This window comes from Petaurus breviceps, unplaced genomic scaffold, assembly GCF_028583685.1.
Source record: "Petaurus breviceps papuanus isolate PSGF00001 unplaced genomic scaffold, PetGlider_PUasm1.0 90847, whole genome shotgun sequence".
Classification (NCBI taxonomy): Eukaryota; Metazoa; Chordata; class Mammalia; order Diprotodontia; family Petauridae; genus Petaurus; species Petaurus breviceps.
This window is the reverse complement of record NW_027187360.1, coordinates 15,705,235-15,723,998: the sequence shown is the minus strand read 5'-3', so window position 1 is coordinate 15,723,998 and position 18,764 is coordinate 15,705,235. Positions and strand designations below refer to the sequence as shown.

The window sequence follows — 18,764 nt, the reverse complement described above, 5'->3', positions numbered from 1 at the left end:
ACATATGTTTTGCCTTGAAACATTATGTAATTATTAATTATTATTGTTGTTCCTGTGGCTCTCTTTTCCCATTACCTAAGCTTTCCTCAGGGCCTCCAATTTGAAGAGCCCAGCCAAGCCATCCTTCATTCTTTAGACTTTGCTACCATGTTCCTGTACAGGTACCTTCTCTCACCAACCTTGCCCCCTTTATCCCTCATTTATCTATTGTCTTCCTCTATTACAATGTAAGTTCCTTGAGGGCCATGACTGTGTTTTTGTTTATATTTGCCTCCTCAGTGCTTAGCACCGTGCCTGGTACATGGTAACATGCTTTTAAAACATGTTTATTAATTTGACTTGTCTGTTTTAATTCTTCTATATTCTTACAAAATTTCTTGATTGTATCTGACTCCAATGCCCAGGCACAGAAGGTGATAATTGTCCTTCTCCTTTGATCCCTCCTAGCTTTTACTGAAATGAAGTCCTCTAGAACACTGTGGCAAGAATAGAACACAGAAGAGGCTTTGCACCCAAACGTTTATTTGTTTATCTCCTCCATTTTTAATTTCACATTCACAGTTCCTGGGCTTTGAGCTCTTTTTTTAAATTTGGATATTTAATAATGTCTAAAAGAGCTAAGTCACAATTGTGCTTTTCTGTACTGTGTCATCATTTAACATAGGAATTGGTTCAATCTGAACATTCACAAAATCAGAGATTAAGATCTGAAAGGAACCTTAGCAGTTTTCTAGTCAAACAGTCTCATCCTTCCCAATAAGCAGTGTTCAAGGAGGTTAGTAGCAGAGCTAAGATTCAAATCCAGATCCCCTCAATCAAAAGCCAACTTTCCATCTGTTACATAATCCAACCTCCCTTAAAGCTTTTAAAATACGGTTCATATTGGGTGATTTTGATCCACCAGCCTCTGGATTATGGGCCTTACATGTTCTTATTGGATTATTCTTTTTTTTTCCTTTTTGGAGGGAGGAAGGTAGGGCAACTGGGGTTAAGTGACTTGCTCAAGGTCACACAGCTAGTAAGTGTTAAGTATCTGAGGCTGGATTTGTACTCAGATCCTCCTGACTCCAGGGCCAGTGCTCTATTCACTGCTCCACCTAGCCACCCCAAAAAGCTGTATTCTTTTCTTTTTTTTCTTTTTTGCTTTATTGGACTATTCTTACTAGATTCCCAAAATTCAAGCCTTTAGGCTTGAAAATATAAGATGAATCAGTACCCTGATTTATCAATTTTGCAAATTTTTTATTAGAATAAGGGACACTTTTTTATTTTCTTAGATAATAATCAAACCACCTTAGAATGTTAGATTTTCATTTCCTCATCTGATGACTTGGTTCTCTACTTGGCATAAAAAAGTTGGAGGGAAGGACATTAAAGAAACTAAATTTGTTTCTGATACACATAGATGCCTTACACACAGTCAGAGAATGGTAGAGCTGAAATGAACCTTGGAACATTGAACACCAGAGCTGGAAAAACCTTTAAAACATAGACTGTCATTAGATACATAGAATGGCAAAGTCAGGAAGGAACTTAGAACATACAATGTTGGAGATAGACAGTACCTTTAAGGTCACATAGTACCTCCTCTCAATTTCACAGAAAACGGAAACTCAAAAAAGTTGGCGACTTGTCTAAGGTCACACAGCAAGCAACTGGTTTTGAAGAAATAGAAACACTATAATTGATGGGAAAGAAAAATAGCACCTAAAGTTTATTAATTCTAGACAACTATGATAGAAGTCTACACTCCCATTTGAAAATGTAGCAGTAAAGGGAGAATATCAATGTAATTAATATGTTAAATGGAGAAGGAGAACTCATTCAAAAAGTAAAGTTATCCCCCCCACATTGCAACTTTCCCCATTGCCATTTTGATACATTGCAAGTTGATATAGCTTTGTGGAAGCCACAGATGATGTGTGAAGGTCAGCAGGTGACACAGAGCTTATGACTAAATACTTAACTCAAATTTTCCAATAAGGTAATGTAAATACCCCATAAAAAGGAAAAAATTCAGACTTCTTCCCTGGTATGAAGGGAGGGCCAAAAAATTTCATGTGAATTTTCTAGATCATGGTGGTACTGTGCTCCTAACCCTTGAGATGTAGAAGGAATAACTATACAGTTAAGTATTAAAGAAGTTAAAAGAAGCTGCACCCCCTGATATGGTTCTTAAGGCATACTATGAGACTGGACATGATCTGTATGGCCTCTTTTAGCTATAAATCCTATGGTCTATTTGACTATGATTCTAGAGAAAAATGTGTTGCCTGGTTGTGAAGAATGCTATACAATATCACAAGGAAGAGGTACCCCCTGCAGAATCCCTTCTCAAATTTAACTCACGAATGTCTTAGCTTTTTTAACCCCTTTCCTCTGATGGTCACAACCCCTGGCTTCTTCTCCACTATCCAAACAATTCCTCATCTTGGTTTGCAATTGGGTCTTGATCTGAAATGTTGCTTTGCTACTTCTTCTCTGGAGTAAAATATATGAAATATATGAATATTAACATATTAACTTACAATAATCAAAATAGCAGGACAATGTTTGGAGAGTTTATTGTGCATTTGACTATTCCCATGTTCTGAGTATTGATAGCATTAAGGATTTGTTCCAAAGACAGCATATAGCCAAATGGCACATATGCATTTTTAAAAAAATAATTTGTGATCTACTGGGGCTTTTTTTTATTCAAAACACACTTTTTAAAAATATATATATACAGTGACTTTACTTTTTAAAAAATCCACCAAAAGAAATAGTTGCAGTAAATAGTTTATACAATAAATAATCTGCTTTTCTAAAATGTACAAAATCTGCTATGAAATCAGAAACTTACCATTTACTTGTGATAAAGATATTTACTTTTACAACTACAATAACTTACATAATATTCATATAGAATATAACATTTTAGCCAAGACCTACCCTCCTTTGCTCAGTACATTAACTGTCTCCACTGTAGCCACTTCGACACCAACTCCAAAGTCAGTACTGTGTAGTAGGGGTTCAATATCCTCCACCAAACATCTTATAGAGCAAAAGTTCCATTTTAAAATGCTTGTAGAGAAAGAAGCTTACAGTAAGGTCCAGAGGGAACAGAATAGACAAAGCCACAAGTTACAATTCCAAGTTGCTGTTTTTTTCAATTATATAGTTAAATATGAATTTACATAATTTACAAAGAAGGGGTAGAGTAGGGAGAGGAAGTTTATTTTGAAGTAATCCCCAGAAGATCCTTTTAAAAAAATATTGAATTTGAACATGGTGGTCCCCCCTTCATAGTCAGTTTTCTAAGAGTGCTCATGCTGGGAATTTAAATTATCCTCCAATGGACCACCTTTGTATTGGGAAAGATGAAAATGGAAAAGCCAGTCGAATATGAATGAGCTACATGTGGAGCTTAGCATAGTTGAAAGATTGTATTGTTAATTTGCTTGTCTTAATGTCCCCAAAATGCAATTTTACCAGTGAGATACATTCTTTTGATGAGTAATACTGCTCCCAGATTTCTTTACATTAAGTACTATGAGCTTCAGAATCATAACCACCAGGGTAGATCTGATTTGTGTCTAATGTGGATAACTTACTAAATGATTAATTTCTTAGAATGCTAGCCTGCTATATTTTCAGATACAAGTTATCAGCTGTGATTTTTCTGCATAGATATTTGGCATTTATGATAGTAAGGGCATTTGTTTACATTTGTAAATAGTTTGCTATCTACTTGTTTAGGATGTGAGTCTGTTGTATAGTTGCAAGTGAGCGTCTTTCTAACTTGCTATATTTCTCCAAATGCAACTTCCTCCCTGAAACCAGAGTTGTTGGATGCCATGACCTCCAGAGCACATCTGGGAGTATTTTATCCATTAGAGAAACTTGTCTAGTTTTATTTTGCTACTCTTTGGATTAGGACATGTCATTTTGATGAAGAAACTAGTTTTCTGAGTGAAACTCATTCCTTTGGCTGAGAAGAATGGAATTTTGAATCCGTGTGTCCCAGTCATCAGAGCAGTGAGAGAACAAGGTGTCACAGAATGGGAAATTCTTCAGCAGCTTTCACTTCTTTTTGGAATGGCACGAAAGCAGGGACACCCCACGGTGAAGTCTGGTGGCTGCCTGAAGCATTCATTTGTTTCTCTTATTGCAGATACAGTCTTCTCGTTTATTTTTTTCCCCTTACCTTCAACTAATCTTGGAAACATAAGAAAAAAAGAGCATTATTTTAAAATATATATTGAATGATTCAATTTAACAAACAATTCTTTAATATATGTAATGAACAAGTTTTGTTATAGGAAACCTTTCCTGATCACTATTAACAACTCTGCCTTCCCTCTTCTAATTATTTCCTATTTATCCTATATATATCTTATTTGGACATAGTTATTTGCAGGTTGTCTCCCTCATTAGACTGTGAGCTCTTTGAGAACAAGACTATATTTTACCTTCCTTCATATTCTCAATGCTTGGCACAGTGCCTGGCCTATTATAGATACTTAATAAATGTTTATTGACTGAGTGACTGACCATATGTGTATGTGTTTGATCTTCCCCCTTTTCTAATCCAGTCCCAACTTATGCATAGTGCCTTCTCGATGAGATTCACACTCACTCTAAAGGTCAATCTACTCACTCAAAAGGGGTTCGCCTAAGCAAAATCAACTGTATAAAGAACGCATATTTTCCAGATGATTAAATGCAGCTAGATGGACAGACTACTGAGTGAGTCAACTAGGATAAATGTCTTGGACAGGCATCTTCTGATGGATGACAAGCTGGGCCCAAAATCGTTATAGGAAAATGAGAATGGACTGGATTGTTCTTCAGAAATGTCATAGTGCTTTCAATTACCCTAAGTTACTTCTTGATTTAAAAAACAGCCTATCTTTTACACCAAAATTCTCCTGACAATACTATTACACATGATGGATCCTAATGATCACAGAGATGTCAAAATTGCAAAAGACACAAAGGTCAATAGAAAGATAGGCTGAGTATAAATAGTCTATAGCTTATCACAAAGAGGACTTACATAAAAGAAGTGTCCAAAAAAGAACAATTGAGGTCATATATGGTTAATTACATGGTAAGAGTAAGAGATAATGATAAAAGATCTTGAAGACTACACTGGTGTCCATGCCCTATTCAGAGATAATAAGTCAGATAGACCCTCTAAGGAGAATTTATGTGAATACATGAATTCAGTTAGTCAATAAGCATTTGCTAAGTGCTTATCATGTGCCAGGACTGCAAAGGGCTGAATATACGAGAGAAAAGGTTTTTTTAGGTAAAGAAAAGGCTCTGCTTCAAGTCTCTCCTCATTCCAATTCATCTTCCACTTAGCTGCCAAAGTGATTTGCCTAAAGCCTAGGTCTGCCCATGTCGCTCCCCTACTCAATAAATTTCCATGGCTCCCTATTACTTTCAGAATCAAATATAAAATCCTTTCTTTGGGATTTAAAGCTCTTCACAACCTTGGTCCTTCTTACATCCTACACACACACACACACACACACACACACACACACACACGCACACGCACGCACGCACGCACGCATGCATACACGCACATTCTGTGATCCTGCTACAGCTACATTCTAATTGGAGAGAAAACATGTGAATAACTAGTATTCATAAGTTATATAAAAGTAGAAAGTAATCTCAAGGGAAAAGGTAGCTGAGAAGACCAGAACAAGGTCGGATTTGAACTAAGTATTGAAATGCGCCAGGGAAGCTAAGAGGCAGAGAAAACATTCCAGGCATGGGGGATAGCCAATGCAAAGGCAGAGAGATGGAGATGGAGTATCAGGTATGAAGAATGGGCCACTGTAGAAGAATCACAGAATGTAGGGGGGAGGATGTAAGAAGGACCAAGGTTGCGATGAACTTTAAATCCCAAAGAAAGGATTTTATATTTGATCCTGGAAGTAATAGGGAGCCATGGAAATTTATTGAGTAGGGGAGTGACATGGGCAGACCTAGGCTTTAGGCAAATCACTTTGGCAGCTAAGTGGAAGATGAATTGGAATGAGGAGAGACTTGAAGCAGGAACACCAATTAAAGACTATTGCAGTAATCCATGTGGGAAGTCAGATGAATGTTCAAAGTAGAGTGGTCATTGTATGAACCATAATATCATAGAATGTGAAGGTGTAGGTGGATTGCAATTTTTTCTATAGTAACCACAGAGATGAAATCACAGATCCTCTGGAATACAGAAATTCTATAGACACACACTCACATACACACACGTACACATACGCATATCCACAGAAACAGTTAACTCAGTTTTAGTCAATTCAACAAAGATTTAGGTACCAGCAGAGGGGCAGCTAAGTGGTAGAGTGGATAGAGTGTCAGACCCAGAGTCAGGAAGATTCATATTCCCAAGTCCAAATCTGACCTCAGAGACTCAGATACTTACTAGTCATGCCACTGGGCTAGTCACTTAACCCTGTTTGCCCCAGTTTCCTCAGCTGTAAAATGAACTAGAGAAGGAAATGGTGAACCACTCCAATATCTTTGCCAAGAAAACCCCAAATGGGGTCGCAGAGTAGCCCGTGACTGAAATGATTGAACAATAACAATGTTCAAAGCATTGTTCTTTGTGCATTGAATATATAGATTGAACAGAATACAGCACCTCCCCTCAGGGAGCTTACAGTCAAATCAGGGAGTTAAGAACAAATATTAGAATACAAATTATAAAATTATTCATACGTAAGAGAGATCCAGAGTGGCTTGAAAAATTCAAGAAGGTGGGGATCATGTAGCCAAGAGGACCAATGAAGGTTTAATAGATGAGGTAGCACATGAGTAATGTCTTGAGGAAAGGGAAAGATTTCAACAAGTAGAAATGGGGCAAGGGGAGAGAGGACACCATCCCAGCTATGGAAAGCAAAACAAATGGGTTTGGACAGGACAGGATGAGACTGGAAAACAGTGAGCATCCTGATTTGGCTAGAATAAAGGGAAGATATGACAGAAAGCTGAATGCTTCATCTCCTGTCTCCATGCCTTGGCACAGGCTTCATGCCTACATTCCTCCATTCCTGGAATGTACTCCCTCTTCACTTTCACTTTGTGGAATTGCTAGTTTCTTTCAAATCTTGGTTAAAGCACTACTTCCTACATGAAATCTTTTTTTTTTTTTACATCCTCACTCCAACTAATGCCCTCCCTCCCCAAATCTGTGTTCATTTTGCATGTATTGAGGAATATGTATTAAAAATTTTTTCTCTGCCATTAGAAAGTGACCTTCTGGAGGCCAAGGGCTATTTTATCTTAGTATTCCCAGTTTACCCCAGGGCCTAGCACATAGTAAGCTCTTACTAAGTACCTGTTCATGAATTGACTAGAACCACATCCTGGTAGACCTGGGAGCCAGGTTATTCAATGAAGATAGCTGCCAAGGACACAACATAAGGGGGAACATTTTTTTATATTGCTTTTTTTATAAATACATATATTTTACTGCCAGGAAATTCTACTTTCCATGACGTGTAAGTATTTATTTTGTAATAAGGCAAATTTTTGGGGTTAGGAGAAAAATAGAACATGTGTCGTCATATCACTATGTGTACTAATGTCTCAACATACTTGAGTGCTACACCAAGGGGAAAAAAAATCTACCAAAGGCTCAAAATCTCCTGTAGACAACACACAAGAGATACAATTTTCAAAGCTGGGCAGGGAGAAGAGAAACACCTTGTAGCGAGTGTACATTTGGGATTCCAACTTTCTCCACTAAATCGGCCCCAATTTTCCCAGCTTCCATATTTACCTTTAACTAATCAATTAATCCCATTATTTCATTTAATTAACTCATTTGACTCATATGAAGTTTCATATGATGAATGAATGAGTATGAGAGGAATGAACAGATGGTGATCAAAGTTATGGAAGACTACAAAGAATGAACTTTGAAACAAATGATTCCCAAATGAGTTGGTCTTCTGACACTGTCTGGTTTGTGAGGCAATGTGATATAACTAGAAGACTAGACTGAGAGTCAAAGGGAAGAGATTCAAATTCTGGCTCTGCAACTTATTATCTCTGTGATCTTAAGCCATTCGCTTTATTTCTTTGAGCCTCAGTTTCCTCTATTGTCAAATGAAGTCATAATCTCTAAGGAAACTTTCACCTGTAAATATATGATCTTAAAACAAGGAAAATCAAACTTATTTATTTTGATTCCAAGAATCCAACTGACAAAAAGAAGTCACCTCTACTCTTTCTTAGGTTTGTAACTCTATCTGGGATCAGACTACATCCATTGACTAGAGAAATGCTCAAGAACACATTCAAATGTTCCTAGTAGCTATGTAATAAATGATATGCCTAGTAATTCAACTCACCTCTGTTCACGCAGCATTTGTGCAGTCAGGGCTACTTTTCAGGAAGCTGTTCCATGTCTATGTCTTGATGTTTTTCTACTGTCCTTGAATTACTATAAAGAGAAGGTTGGTTTCAATAATCAACCCAAATTGCAGCACTCTATATTTGTCTTCTAGAAAATGCTTAAGATTTTTAGGAATGCAATAAATAATGACTCTTTGCTCTCATGCGTGAAGTTCACATCAGTACATTTAGAATGCAAATGTACTCATGCCTTTCAATTATTTGAACTCTTAGTCAAGAAGGATCCCAATATTACACTACCATATCTTTGTATGTAGACCATTAGGTCATCTGGGAGAGGAGGGGAAGATATATAGTCAACATGGAACTTCCAGTCTTGCAAAATTTGAAGCTGGTTTGCACGAGTAGTTTACTTTCATTAATATTCAGTAGTAGAAAAACTCTGGTTTTGAAGTCAGGAGACCTGAGTCCCAATCCAGTGCTTAACATAGTGTCTGGGATATAGTAAGTGCTTAATAAATTCAAGCTGAGTGACTGATGAATCTCTTCTCTGTTACTTAACTAGCTGTGTGATCATGAGCAATAAGCAATCTCTCTGGACCTCAACCTTAAAACTTCATAAAGATCAACTATTACTCTCAATAAAACAAAAGATTTGGACTAAATTATCTATGGGACACCTGCCAGTTCTGAAACTCTATGTTCCCCCTTTCAAGTTTACTTACAGAAACAATTCTAAGTAACTACTAGCTCAGTTGAAAATTCATGTTCTAGTTAATTTTATTTTTTAGGTATCAAGGAAGTTCTTATAAGTGCTTTTGCAAAGTGTTCTCTCTGTTGGGACGCAAGCAATGCCAGTTCTCCCTTGGACTTTTTTTTTTAGAAGTCCATTCAAGATCACAAATAAGACCAGTAGAATATGGGGAATAGTTGGTATTCTTCTTAGCCTTCAGCCAGATACCTGGTCCATTAAATTTCCATGGTATGCTAACAACTCTAAGAGTGTGAAAGCCCAGGGCATACCAAAGGCATTATTGATGACATGTGACTGGAGAAAGAGATGGACCAGTCATGGAATAGCATGGCAGATAATCAATGCACAATGGATAATCCAAGCCTGAGACACTAAAAGAACCAGAGGAAGGCCATGAGCAAGATGGGTTGATTCTCTGTGAAGGATGAATGAATAAATAAACAAATGAAAAAGCAATTACTAAGTACTTATTATGGATAATGCACCAGAAATACAAATAGAAAAAGAAAGACAATCCCTGTTCTCAAGGCACTAACATTTTAATAGGCAAAGACAAATATAGACAGTTTCAGTTGTAAGTCCAATGGAAAGACCCCATGTTGTGTAGGATACAGTGGCAAAACAGATGGTAATAAATCTTCTTTAATACCATTTCCATTGATAAAATCCTATCCTTTTCTGATGCTGAATTATGTGTGAATTTATGGGAAAATATGAACAAAATCACACAAGAAGATCCAGTAGGTTGCCATCTGGACTGGTGAAGAAGCATCCACACTGATGAAATCACATACCCATCAAAGGACCATATTAACTACTTTTTGTTTATATTCTGTAATAAGTAGCTAGGTGATACAGTGGATAAAGTGTCAGGCCTAGAGTTAGGAAAACCCAAGTTCAAATCCAGGCTCAGGTACTTACCTAAGGTACTTGCTAGTTGTGTGACCCTGTGCAAATCACTTAACCTCTGTTTGCCTTAGTTTCCTCATCTGTAAAAGGGGGATAGAAATAGTATCTACCTCCCAGGCTGCTTGTGAGGATGAAATGAGATGTGTAAAGGCGCTATGTGCCTGGCACATAGCAGGTGGTATATAAATTTTAACTATTATTACAGTGTTATTTAACGTCTTACTAAAGTGTGCCGCTAACAAACAATCACTTTTTCATTGAATGATTAAAACTTCCTAGAGGGCCATTTACCTTCTGTTGTCCTCACTTCTGGTGCAAAAATGAATGCAGGCATCATCATTTTGTTCTGTGCAAGAACATCGGTTCCGTGGCCCTTCAAATGGTGGTGAAGTCCTGCGTATAGGATCTGCAGATCTCTTGCCCCGGAAACTGCCTTGGTAATTGGATAGCCCATATGGTACAGTGCGTCTGTAAAGGGTTAGGAGAAAAATAGAACATGTGTCGTCATATCACTATGTGTACTAATGTCTCAACATACTTGAGTGCTACACCAAGGGGAAAAAAAAGATAAGAGATGTTGCCTGGTGTATTTTTAAGTGGTGATTGACAACTACCACAAGAGAACTGCTGCCAGAAGTGCCAGGGATGAGCTTATTTGTCTCTACCAGGAAAACTCACATCACATGGTAGTATTTTCTGACAACAAAGAGCTCTACATTCATTGTCTCATTTGAGCCTCGTGAAGAAGATGGTATAAAGATCACTACACGTAATTCTTAGGTGTTTGTTTGTTTTTTCTGATAGGGAAACAAAGGCTCAGAAAAGTAAAATGGCATACCTGAGGCCAAACAGCTAGTGGAAGGTGACCTTGAACCCCTATCTCCTGCCTCCAAGGCCAGTGCTCTTTCCAGAGCAGTACATTGGAGAATCAAGGGAGCTGGTTTTGAATCTTATTTCTTAGCTCTGCAACTAAGATCATGTGACCTTGGCCCATTCTACTTGCTCTCTCTGAGCTTCAGTTTCTGTTTCTGTAAAATGAGGGGGCTTAGAAATCAGCTAGTTCTAGTTTGAGCCATCTTTCTGTGTTCCCCCCCCATCAGAATATAAATTCCTCGAGGGCAGGGCATATCATTTTTGCTTGTATCCCCAGGACCTAACAAAGTGCTCTGCACACAGCAAGTATCTGATAAACATTGGTTGAATTGAACTGTATGTACAACCAGCCGTCTAGCTAGTGTAGACATAATTATGTCTCGCAGTGATTGGAGTTCCATGAAGAGGGGGAGGCATCTCTCGTTAGGATGTGCTTGGAAAGTGTTATGGGGGAAATTAGGTTCAAGGGGCCCTTTTTGCAAAAGCTTGACCCAGAATTGGGATAATTTCTACTCTGAGCAATTATAACTGAACACTACCTGGTGTGGGCTTGGGCATTCAATACACTTATCTTTTCTATTCTTTGCCTAATGGCACAACTTCCTGTGCCTGGGACTAGGGAGGAGGTAAGTGCTTCCGCGTGTAAAAGGTCTCAACGTTCTCACACCATCTGTACCAGGAAACTTTTGTGTTTACATTTCTAATTATTTCAAGCCAGAGCTAAGACAACTCTGAGAAAACCTAGATGTGGTTCCACTAAGTCTTCCTTCCTTTCCCGCCTGCACCCCCAACATCTCAAGTCAATTTTCTCAGCAGACTTCTATTGCTTCCTTCTGTAACTTTTGCCTGGGGCTTTTCCCTCCTCTCCCCCTGGAAACAGGAGGAGTAATTACCAGTAACTGGAGCTGGCTGTCCAGAGGTTAATATTCCTGAGTTAATTCGCAAAGAGGGAGGGAAGAACAGCCCAAAATGTGTCACAAGGACATTTCAGTTGACAGGCCTGCTAATCCCAGAGAGGTTACATGCCCCCCCAAACACCTGTGAAATGGCCAAGCTATAGGGGTAAAATTCCTTATAAATTCCAGAAGCTGGCAGACATCTGTGGTTTTTGCCATATGGGCAATTTTTTTTCCCCTCTAAGAGGTTTGCCCTTTGTTGGGCTATCATTCAGGCTAAAAGGGATCAAACAAATCCAACTGCAGTCATTCTAAAAAAAAGTATTTTGGCCTTCAAGCCAACATGTCTCACAGTAGACTTACTTATCAGATCTTACTTTATCTTTCTTTTTGAGGTTATTGACTGGTGGGTGATCGCGTCTTGCTCAACATGAAAACTGGTCTTAAAAAAAAGTTTTGTCGCCCAAAACCCTGACCTACTTACCGATCCAGCTGATGGTACATGTTGGTACATAGATGCTGGTGTTATATAATGCAATAAGATAGTTAATAACAGTTGCTAGCTATTATAGTTCATGCCCAAGCCACAAAATATTTACACAAGAGAAAAGACTGCCAAATTATTCAGTGGAGAAATGTTTAAATCATATGCTGCTTAATTTAATTTAGCTTTGAAAGGATGTGACTTGATGTCATGACAAATTGCTAATAATTTGGAGGGCTGTAAAGTCAGAAATGGCTCTTCCAAAAATATTTTGCTTTTCTTTACCAGGGATTCCCATTCCTGATTTTGTGACACTCTAGAATATCTCAAATTATCTCAAGAAATTTCATTAAATTCTCCAAATGTTCTCAAGGTGATAAGAGATAAGGGACAGGGATTAGACCTGTGATTTCATCACTATAGGAAACTCCTATAGGAGGGAATTACCTTTCCCAATACAGGTTGGCACCTTCTCTACAATTTACAAAGTCTTAGAAACTTGCCTAGGGCACTGAGACATTGCATCATGCCCAGAGTCACACAGTCAATATGTGTCACAGGCATGACTTTAATGCCTGGTCTTCCTGGCATTTACATTGGCTCAATAACATATTCAAGGCAAGACACTGCCTCTTAAAATAAAATGAAGTCTGGTGTGGTAGGGCACACACATGTGATTCCTACTACTAGGGGAGGCTGAGGATGGTAGATTGTTTGAGTTTGAGACTTCTGAGGTACAGCAGAGCTAAAACTGATGTCTGCACTAAGTCTAGTACCAACATAGTGTGCCCCCAGGGGAAGAGAGGTCCACCAGACTGCCTAAGGAGAGACTGACCCTCCCAAGTTGGAAAAATAGATGAGGTTAAAGCTCCATTTTGATCAGGGTTGGGATGAACCCATGAGTAGCCACCAAACTTCCAGCCTGGGCAAGATAGGAAAACCCAGTGTCAAAAAAAAAAAAAAAAGGAAAGGAAAGATTAAACTGAATTTATAGAATCTCAGAGTTGCTAGGGACCTTAGAGCTCATTTTGTACAAGCTGTATCTGGGTAGAAATCACTTATATCATATTCCCCCCACTTTCATTTTATAATAATAGGTCACTTTTATATTATACTTAAAGGCTTACAAAATATTTTTTCTCATAGCTTTGTGAGGTAGGCCATGCAAGTTTAATACTGCTGGTTTACAGATGAGAAAACTGAAGCACAAAGAGATGACATGATTTATTTCCCAGGAGGTGAGGCAAAATCCCCAGGCAAAGCTTTAGAGAAGGAAGCCAAAGAGCTAGTAGCTGAAATAGGCCTCCAAACCATGATGTCTAACTCCAATTCCGGTACTTTTTCTATTCAACCATACTAGGTGTGTGTGTACTTACATGCATGTGTGTTTATGTTTGTTTGGGAGATAGAGGATCATCTTTGGTGTCATAAATATCGGGGTTCAAGTCATGGAATTGAGGCAACTTGACACTTTTTCCCCTTCCTCCCACTTTGTTCATTGTGAACTAGGACTATAATGGGTGAACTTCTGACCCAGGCAAGCTCCAGATGCGTAACATCTTGGGATCCTAAAATGGAGACTGAAAGCAGAACATGGGTCCTGTTCAGCCCTGGGCCTATGCTAAGAAACTCTCCTTTCCCTATGAAAAGGCTAAGCAAGGTAGGGAAGAGTGGAACAATGAAGACATTGTGGTGAGTCAGGGTTTGGCTAAACATATATTTTTCCAGTAATAGGGTCATATTAAATCTCTAAGTGTTGACATTAAACCTAGTCCCCCCCCCCATGTCCAGGTGAAAATCTCACAAAGGGAATAACAATGCACCCATTTTTCAATCAGCAGAGAGGCCTACAACTTTGAAAACACTAGTCTAGAGCTGATCAACTTGAATAAAACCCTTTCATATGTTTCAAAGAAAAAAAAAACAAGAAATATACTATTAATTAATATAGACAATTTTGGCATTTTCTCATTAATGCAAATGAACTATATTCAAATGAGTGGTTGCATATAAATCATACTGGAAAAAATCATGAGGTGATGAAAAGAGTAATGGATTTAAAATTGGAGGACATATAATTAAATTCTAACTTGGCTACTATGCTCTCTTGGAAAAGTTAATTCTTCTCTCTTGGCTTCTTGGTTTCTCTCTTGGCCTCAGTTTCTCATCGATGAAAGGAAAGAATCAGCCTAATATTCTCTAATGTCCCTTCTAGCTCCAAAGTCTATAAAAGCAATCCCTTTTATTCCTGACAGCTTCAAAAAATGAAGCATACACTATTCCTGTGACCTTTTCATTTAATCACTCAACATACATCTCATATGAAGCACCTACTAGGTGCACAGAACTATTCTAGCTCTAGTTAGGAACAACTAAGGAAAGAGAAGAAAAAACATTGACCTAAAGAGGCCTAAAAATTGACCTAAAAATCCAAGATTACAAGTTTCTCAAGGACAAGAGACTACCATGTCTTCAATTCCATCTGTAGCTTCCACAGCACTTGCCACAGAGCTGAGAATATAATAGGTGGGCAACAAATATTTGTTGGTTGACTGTCAACTCAGAATATTTAAACCAATAAATGGCTTCCTGTGGACTCAAATGCATCTTAGCTCTGCAAGAGTTTCTTTGGGAAAGGGAGGATATTACTAGAAATTCCAATCCTATCATTCTTAATCCATTGCAACATCTTTAGAAAATAGTTGGCACTTCAAAGGTGTGAGAATTATACCAATTGTGTATATTATTACTATCAATAACTAGCATTTTTATATAACACTTTAAGGTCTAGAAATCACTTTATGAATGCTATTTCATTGTAGAACAACTATATGAAATAGGTGCTATTATCCCCATTTCACAGATGAGGAAAATGAGGCTGAGAGAGGTTATATGACTTGCCCATTGTCACACAGACAGGAAGTGTCTGAGATAGGATTTAATTTATGTTCTTCCTAAATCCAAATCTTGCACTCCATTCACTCAACAATTGAATGACAAAACAAAACAAAAACAAAAAAATAAAACAAATCCCACAATCTGACATGTCCCTGTTCACCACTTTTCATTTTCCTGATCCCCAAAAGCTCCCTTTACTAATTGAACAGCCACAGCCTCCAATGCCAATACTATTTCCCCTTACCAGGGTCCAACCACCACCTAGTGGTCAAACAGGTAACTGCAAGCATATACCAGCCATTTAAAGTAGTTGGGCATGCCCATTTTTAGGACATGGGACTAAATAGAGCCAGAGCTGCAAGGTACCTCAGAAGGTATCTGGACCAACCCCTTAATTTAACACAAGAGAAAACAGATCCAGAGATTTAATAGACAGTTAAATGATCTTTATGGGCTATTGGTCAATCCTCTGATGATGAACCCTTCTGACCTTAGTTGAGGTCGATCTTTGGATGACAGAAACATGTTCAGTTACTAGGCCTGGAAACACTTGAAGTGTTGGATCTGGCAGAGCTGGCATTCTGCTTGTGCAGCTCTTGAGAACCCAAGGTCACCTGAACACCACAAGGAGGCATCAGAGCAAGATATTAGTGAAGGTGGAAGATCATTAATAATGGACAATGAAAGATGTGTGTTATTTATAAATACCTACTAGTGATTTACTCAATGTCACACAGTAAGTGGTAGAGTAGGAATTTAAACTACAAACAAATCCTATTCTTTACCCCATGCTGCTTATTACGATATCTGCCCTATCATATCAGGCTTAGGAATGTGCGAAGACTGTAAAGTCTTGTATCGTCTGTATCTATTCAAATTCAGGATTACTTGTATCCGGGGTATAATAGCAGAAAAAGAGAAACGAGCAAAAAAAGTCAAACAAAAGACCATGTAAAATAAATACTTTGCAAGAGATGAGAGAGAGAAGACAACTATGTAGATATATATATATGTATATATATATACATATATATGAAACTTATCTTTCATTGTCAATTATTAGACATCTTTCATCACTAATATCTTGCCCTGATGTTTCCTTGTGGTATCAAGGTGACCTTGGGTTCTCATTGACTGTATCAACAGAATACTAGCTCTGTCATACCCAAATGCTTGCCAAACCTAGAAACTGAACACATTTCTGTCATCCAAAGCCCATCCTTACTATGGTCAGAAAGGTTGATCATCGGAGGGCTGACCAATAACTTACAAAGATTATCAGACTGTCTAGTAAAGCAGAGAGGGATTCTAAAGGGTGTCCCCCTATGGACAACTCTAGGTCATTTGACATACTAGGTCAAAATTAAGAGTTGAAAGAGACCTTCAAAGTCATCTAGTCCAATCCCCTCACTTTAAAATGGTAACTGGGGCCCAGAGAAACTAAGTAGCTGGTCTAAGGTCTTATAAGTATTAAATAGTAGAGTCAGAATTTACACCTAGATGTAATTCTGAATTCAAATCCATTGCTTTCCCCCACTACATCATGCTATTTTTGAATTAATTTATTTAATTCATGAGAATGGTGAAATTTCCTTTTATTGAATTTTCCTAAAATAGGCCACCCAGTCAAACAAAAATATTATTAAACACACATGGTAAATTTCCATGGCCAAATCGCTCAAGTGTATTTTTTTTCCTAAGCTAGCAGAGGCATGGATAGACAATAGTTTATCTGAGAAAAGGTCTGGAGGTTTTAGGACACTACAAGTTCAGCATGAATCAATAGTGTGATATGGCAGCCAAGACAGCTAACTGAATCTTAGGCAGCATCAAGAAAGGTACAGTGCCTCAAGACCAGGGAAATGAGAGTCCCACCACACTCTGCCCCAGTCAGGCCACATCTGGGATGTTGTTTTCAGTTCTGGGTGCCATATTTTAGGAAGAATGTTGATAAGCTAGAGAGGAGCCAGTAGAGGACAGCTGGGATGGTGAAGGGCCTTAAGAGTATGCCATAAAAGGATGTCTGAAAAAGTAGAGATGCTTAGACTGTAAAAGGGAAAACTTGAGGGGAGTGGGCATGCTAGCTGTCTTCAAGTATTTGAAGAGTTGCCATGTGGAAGACAGATTTAGGTTTGTTCATCCCCAACAGGATGAACTGGTACTAACAGTTACACATTGCAAAGAGATAGATTTAGGCTTGATGTAAGGAAAATTTCCTAGCAATTAAAGTTATCTAGACTGGGCTGGGCTGCATCAGGAGATAGAAGATTTGCCCTCATTAGAAGGCTTGAAGCAAAGGTTGGATGACCATTTCTCAAGTGCGTGTTATAGAGGTGAATTCTTTTCCAAGCACAATCTCTAAAGTACATTCCAACTCTAGGATTCTGTAAATTCTTCTTAAAAGTATATGTGTGTGGGGCAGCTAGGTGGCTCAGTGAGTAAAGCACCAGCCCAGAGTCAGGAGGACCCAAGTTCGGTTCTGGCCTCAGACACTTAACACCCACACAAAAAAACTAGCCATGTAACCTTGGGCAAGTTACTTAACCCCAATTGCCCTCCAAAAAAAAAAAAAAAAGGCAAAAAAAAAGTATATGTGTGTGTATATTCATAAAATAGCTCACTTTTATATAGTACTTTATTCACAGGAACTTTGTGAAATATAGAGTATATTATTATCCCCATTTTGTAGATGAAAAAACTAAGGCTCTTAAAAGTGAAGTGGCTTATCCTTGATCACCCAGCTAGAAAGTGATAGAATCAGGATTTGATCCCAGGTCTTAGGATCCCAAATCTAGTATTCTTTCCTCTACACTATAGAATAATATAAGGATCCTTTTTATTTCTTTCTACAAAGAAATTTGTAATCATGGGGAATGGGAGAAGGGAAAAGGGTAAACTTTTTTTCTGATCCCCTGCCAGGGCATCTCAACCTCTGACTGCCTGGGCCCAGTGACCTCTGGCACAGGTGAGTCCTTAGGGGAGGGGAGTGGTTCAGATAATGTCCTTAGGGACTTGTCAATATCTTTTATCACAATCTAAACTCTAAGAGAAAATGTTCAGAAAATCTAAGGCAGCAAACAACATGGTGACATAATGCCCTACAGACACATACCTCAACTCCCCTGACTGCCCTTCCCCAGAGAAGTGATCAACAGAGCCCAAAAAATGCACAGGAGAATAAAATGTCCAAAGCCTAATCCAAAGAGACCACAGTACTAAGGCACACCCATAAGCCTCACCCAACTCTTGCCTGGGCTCTATCATAAAACACTATCTCTTTGCAAACAGCAGTTTTATTTCATCAGCCAGCTTTCTCCAGACACCAGCCTCCTTCGATCTGCTTTCGTATCCAAACAATCAGCCAGCATCTTCCCACCCACAAGCCCAAGCTGTATTTTTTTTCAGTTGCCTTGAAATCAACAGAAACTTCTGGACCATCTCCTACATACAACAACAACAGCAAAGTAGTATTTACATAAGACTTTGAGGTTTGCAAAGCACTTTGTAAATAATATCTCATTTTACCCTCACAAAAAACCTGGGAGGTAGAGGTTATAATTATCCTCATTTTACAAATAAG

At 38.3% G+C, this 18,764-nt stretch overlaps 1 protein-coding gene across 3 annotated transcripts in view; it reads right to left on the bottom strand.

Moving 5' to 3' along the window:
- Positions 1-519: 519 nt before the first annotated feature.
- The window catches only part of EDN3 (endothelin 3), a 40,730-nt gene continuing 22,485 nt past the window's right edge, over positions 520-18,764 (bottom strand). For 2 of the 3 annotated variants that reach the window (XM_069072496.1, XM_069072495.1), the window contains 3 exons: positions 10,325-10,501; positions 8,367-8,458; positions 520-4,200 (listed from right to left, as the gene is read on the bottom strand). In XM_069072496.1, coding sequence (XP_068928597.1) covers positions 8,398-8,458; positions 10,325-10,501 — 238 coding nt within the window. In that variant the 3' untranslated portion in view covers positions 520-4,200; positions 8,367-8,397. The remainder of the gene's footprint in view (positions 4,201-8,366; positions 8,459-10,324; positions 10,502-18,764) is intronic. The other variant, XM_069072497.1, reaches the window with a different exon arrangement.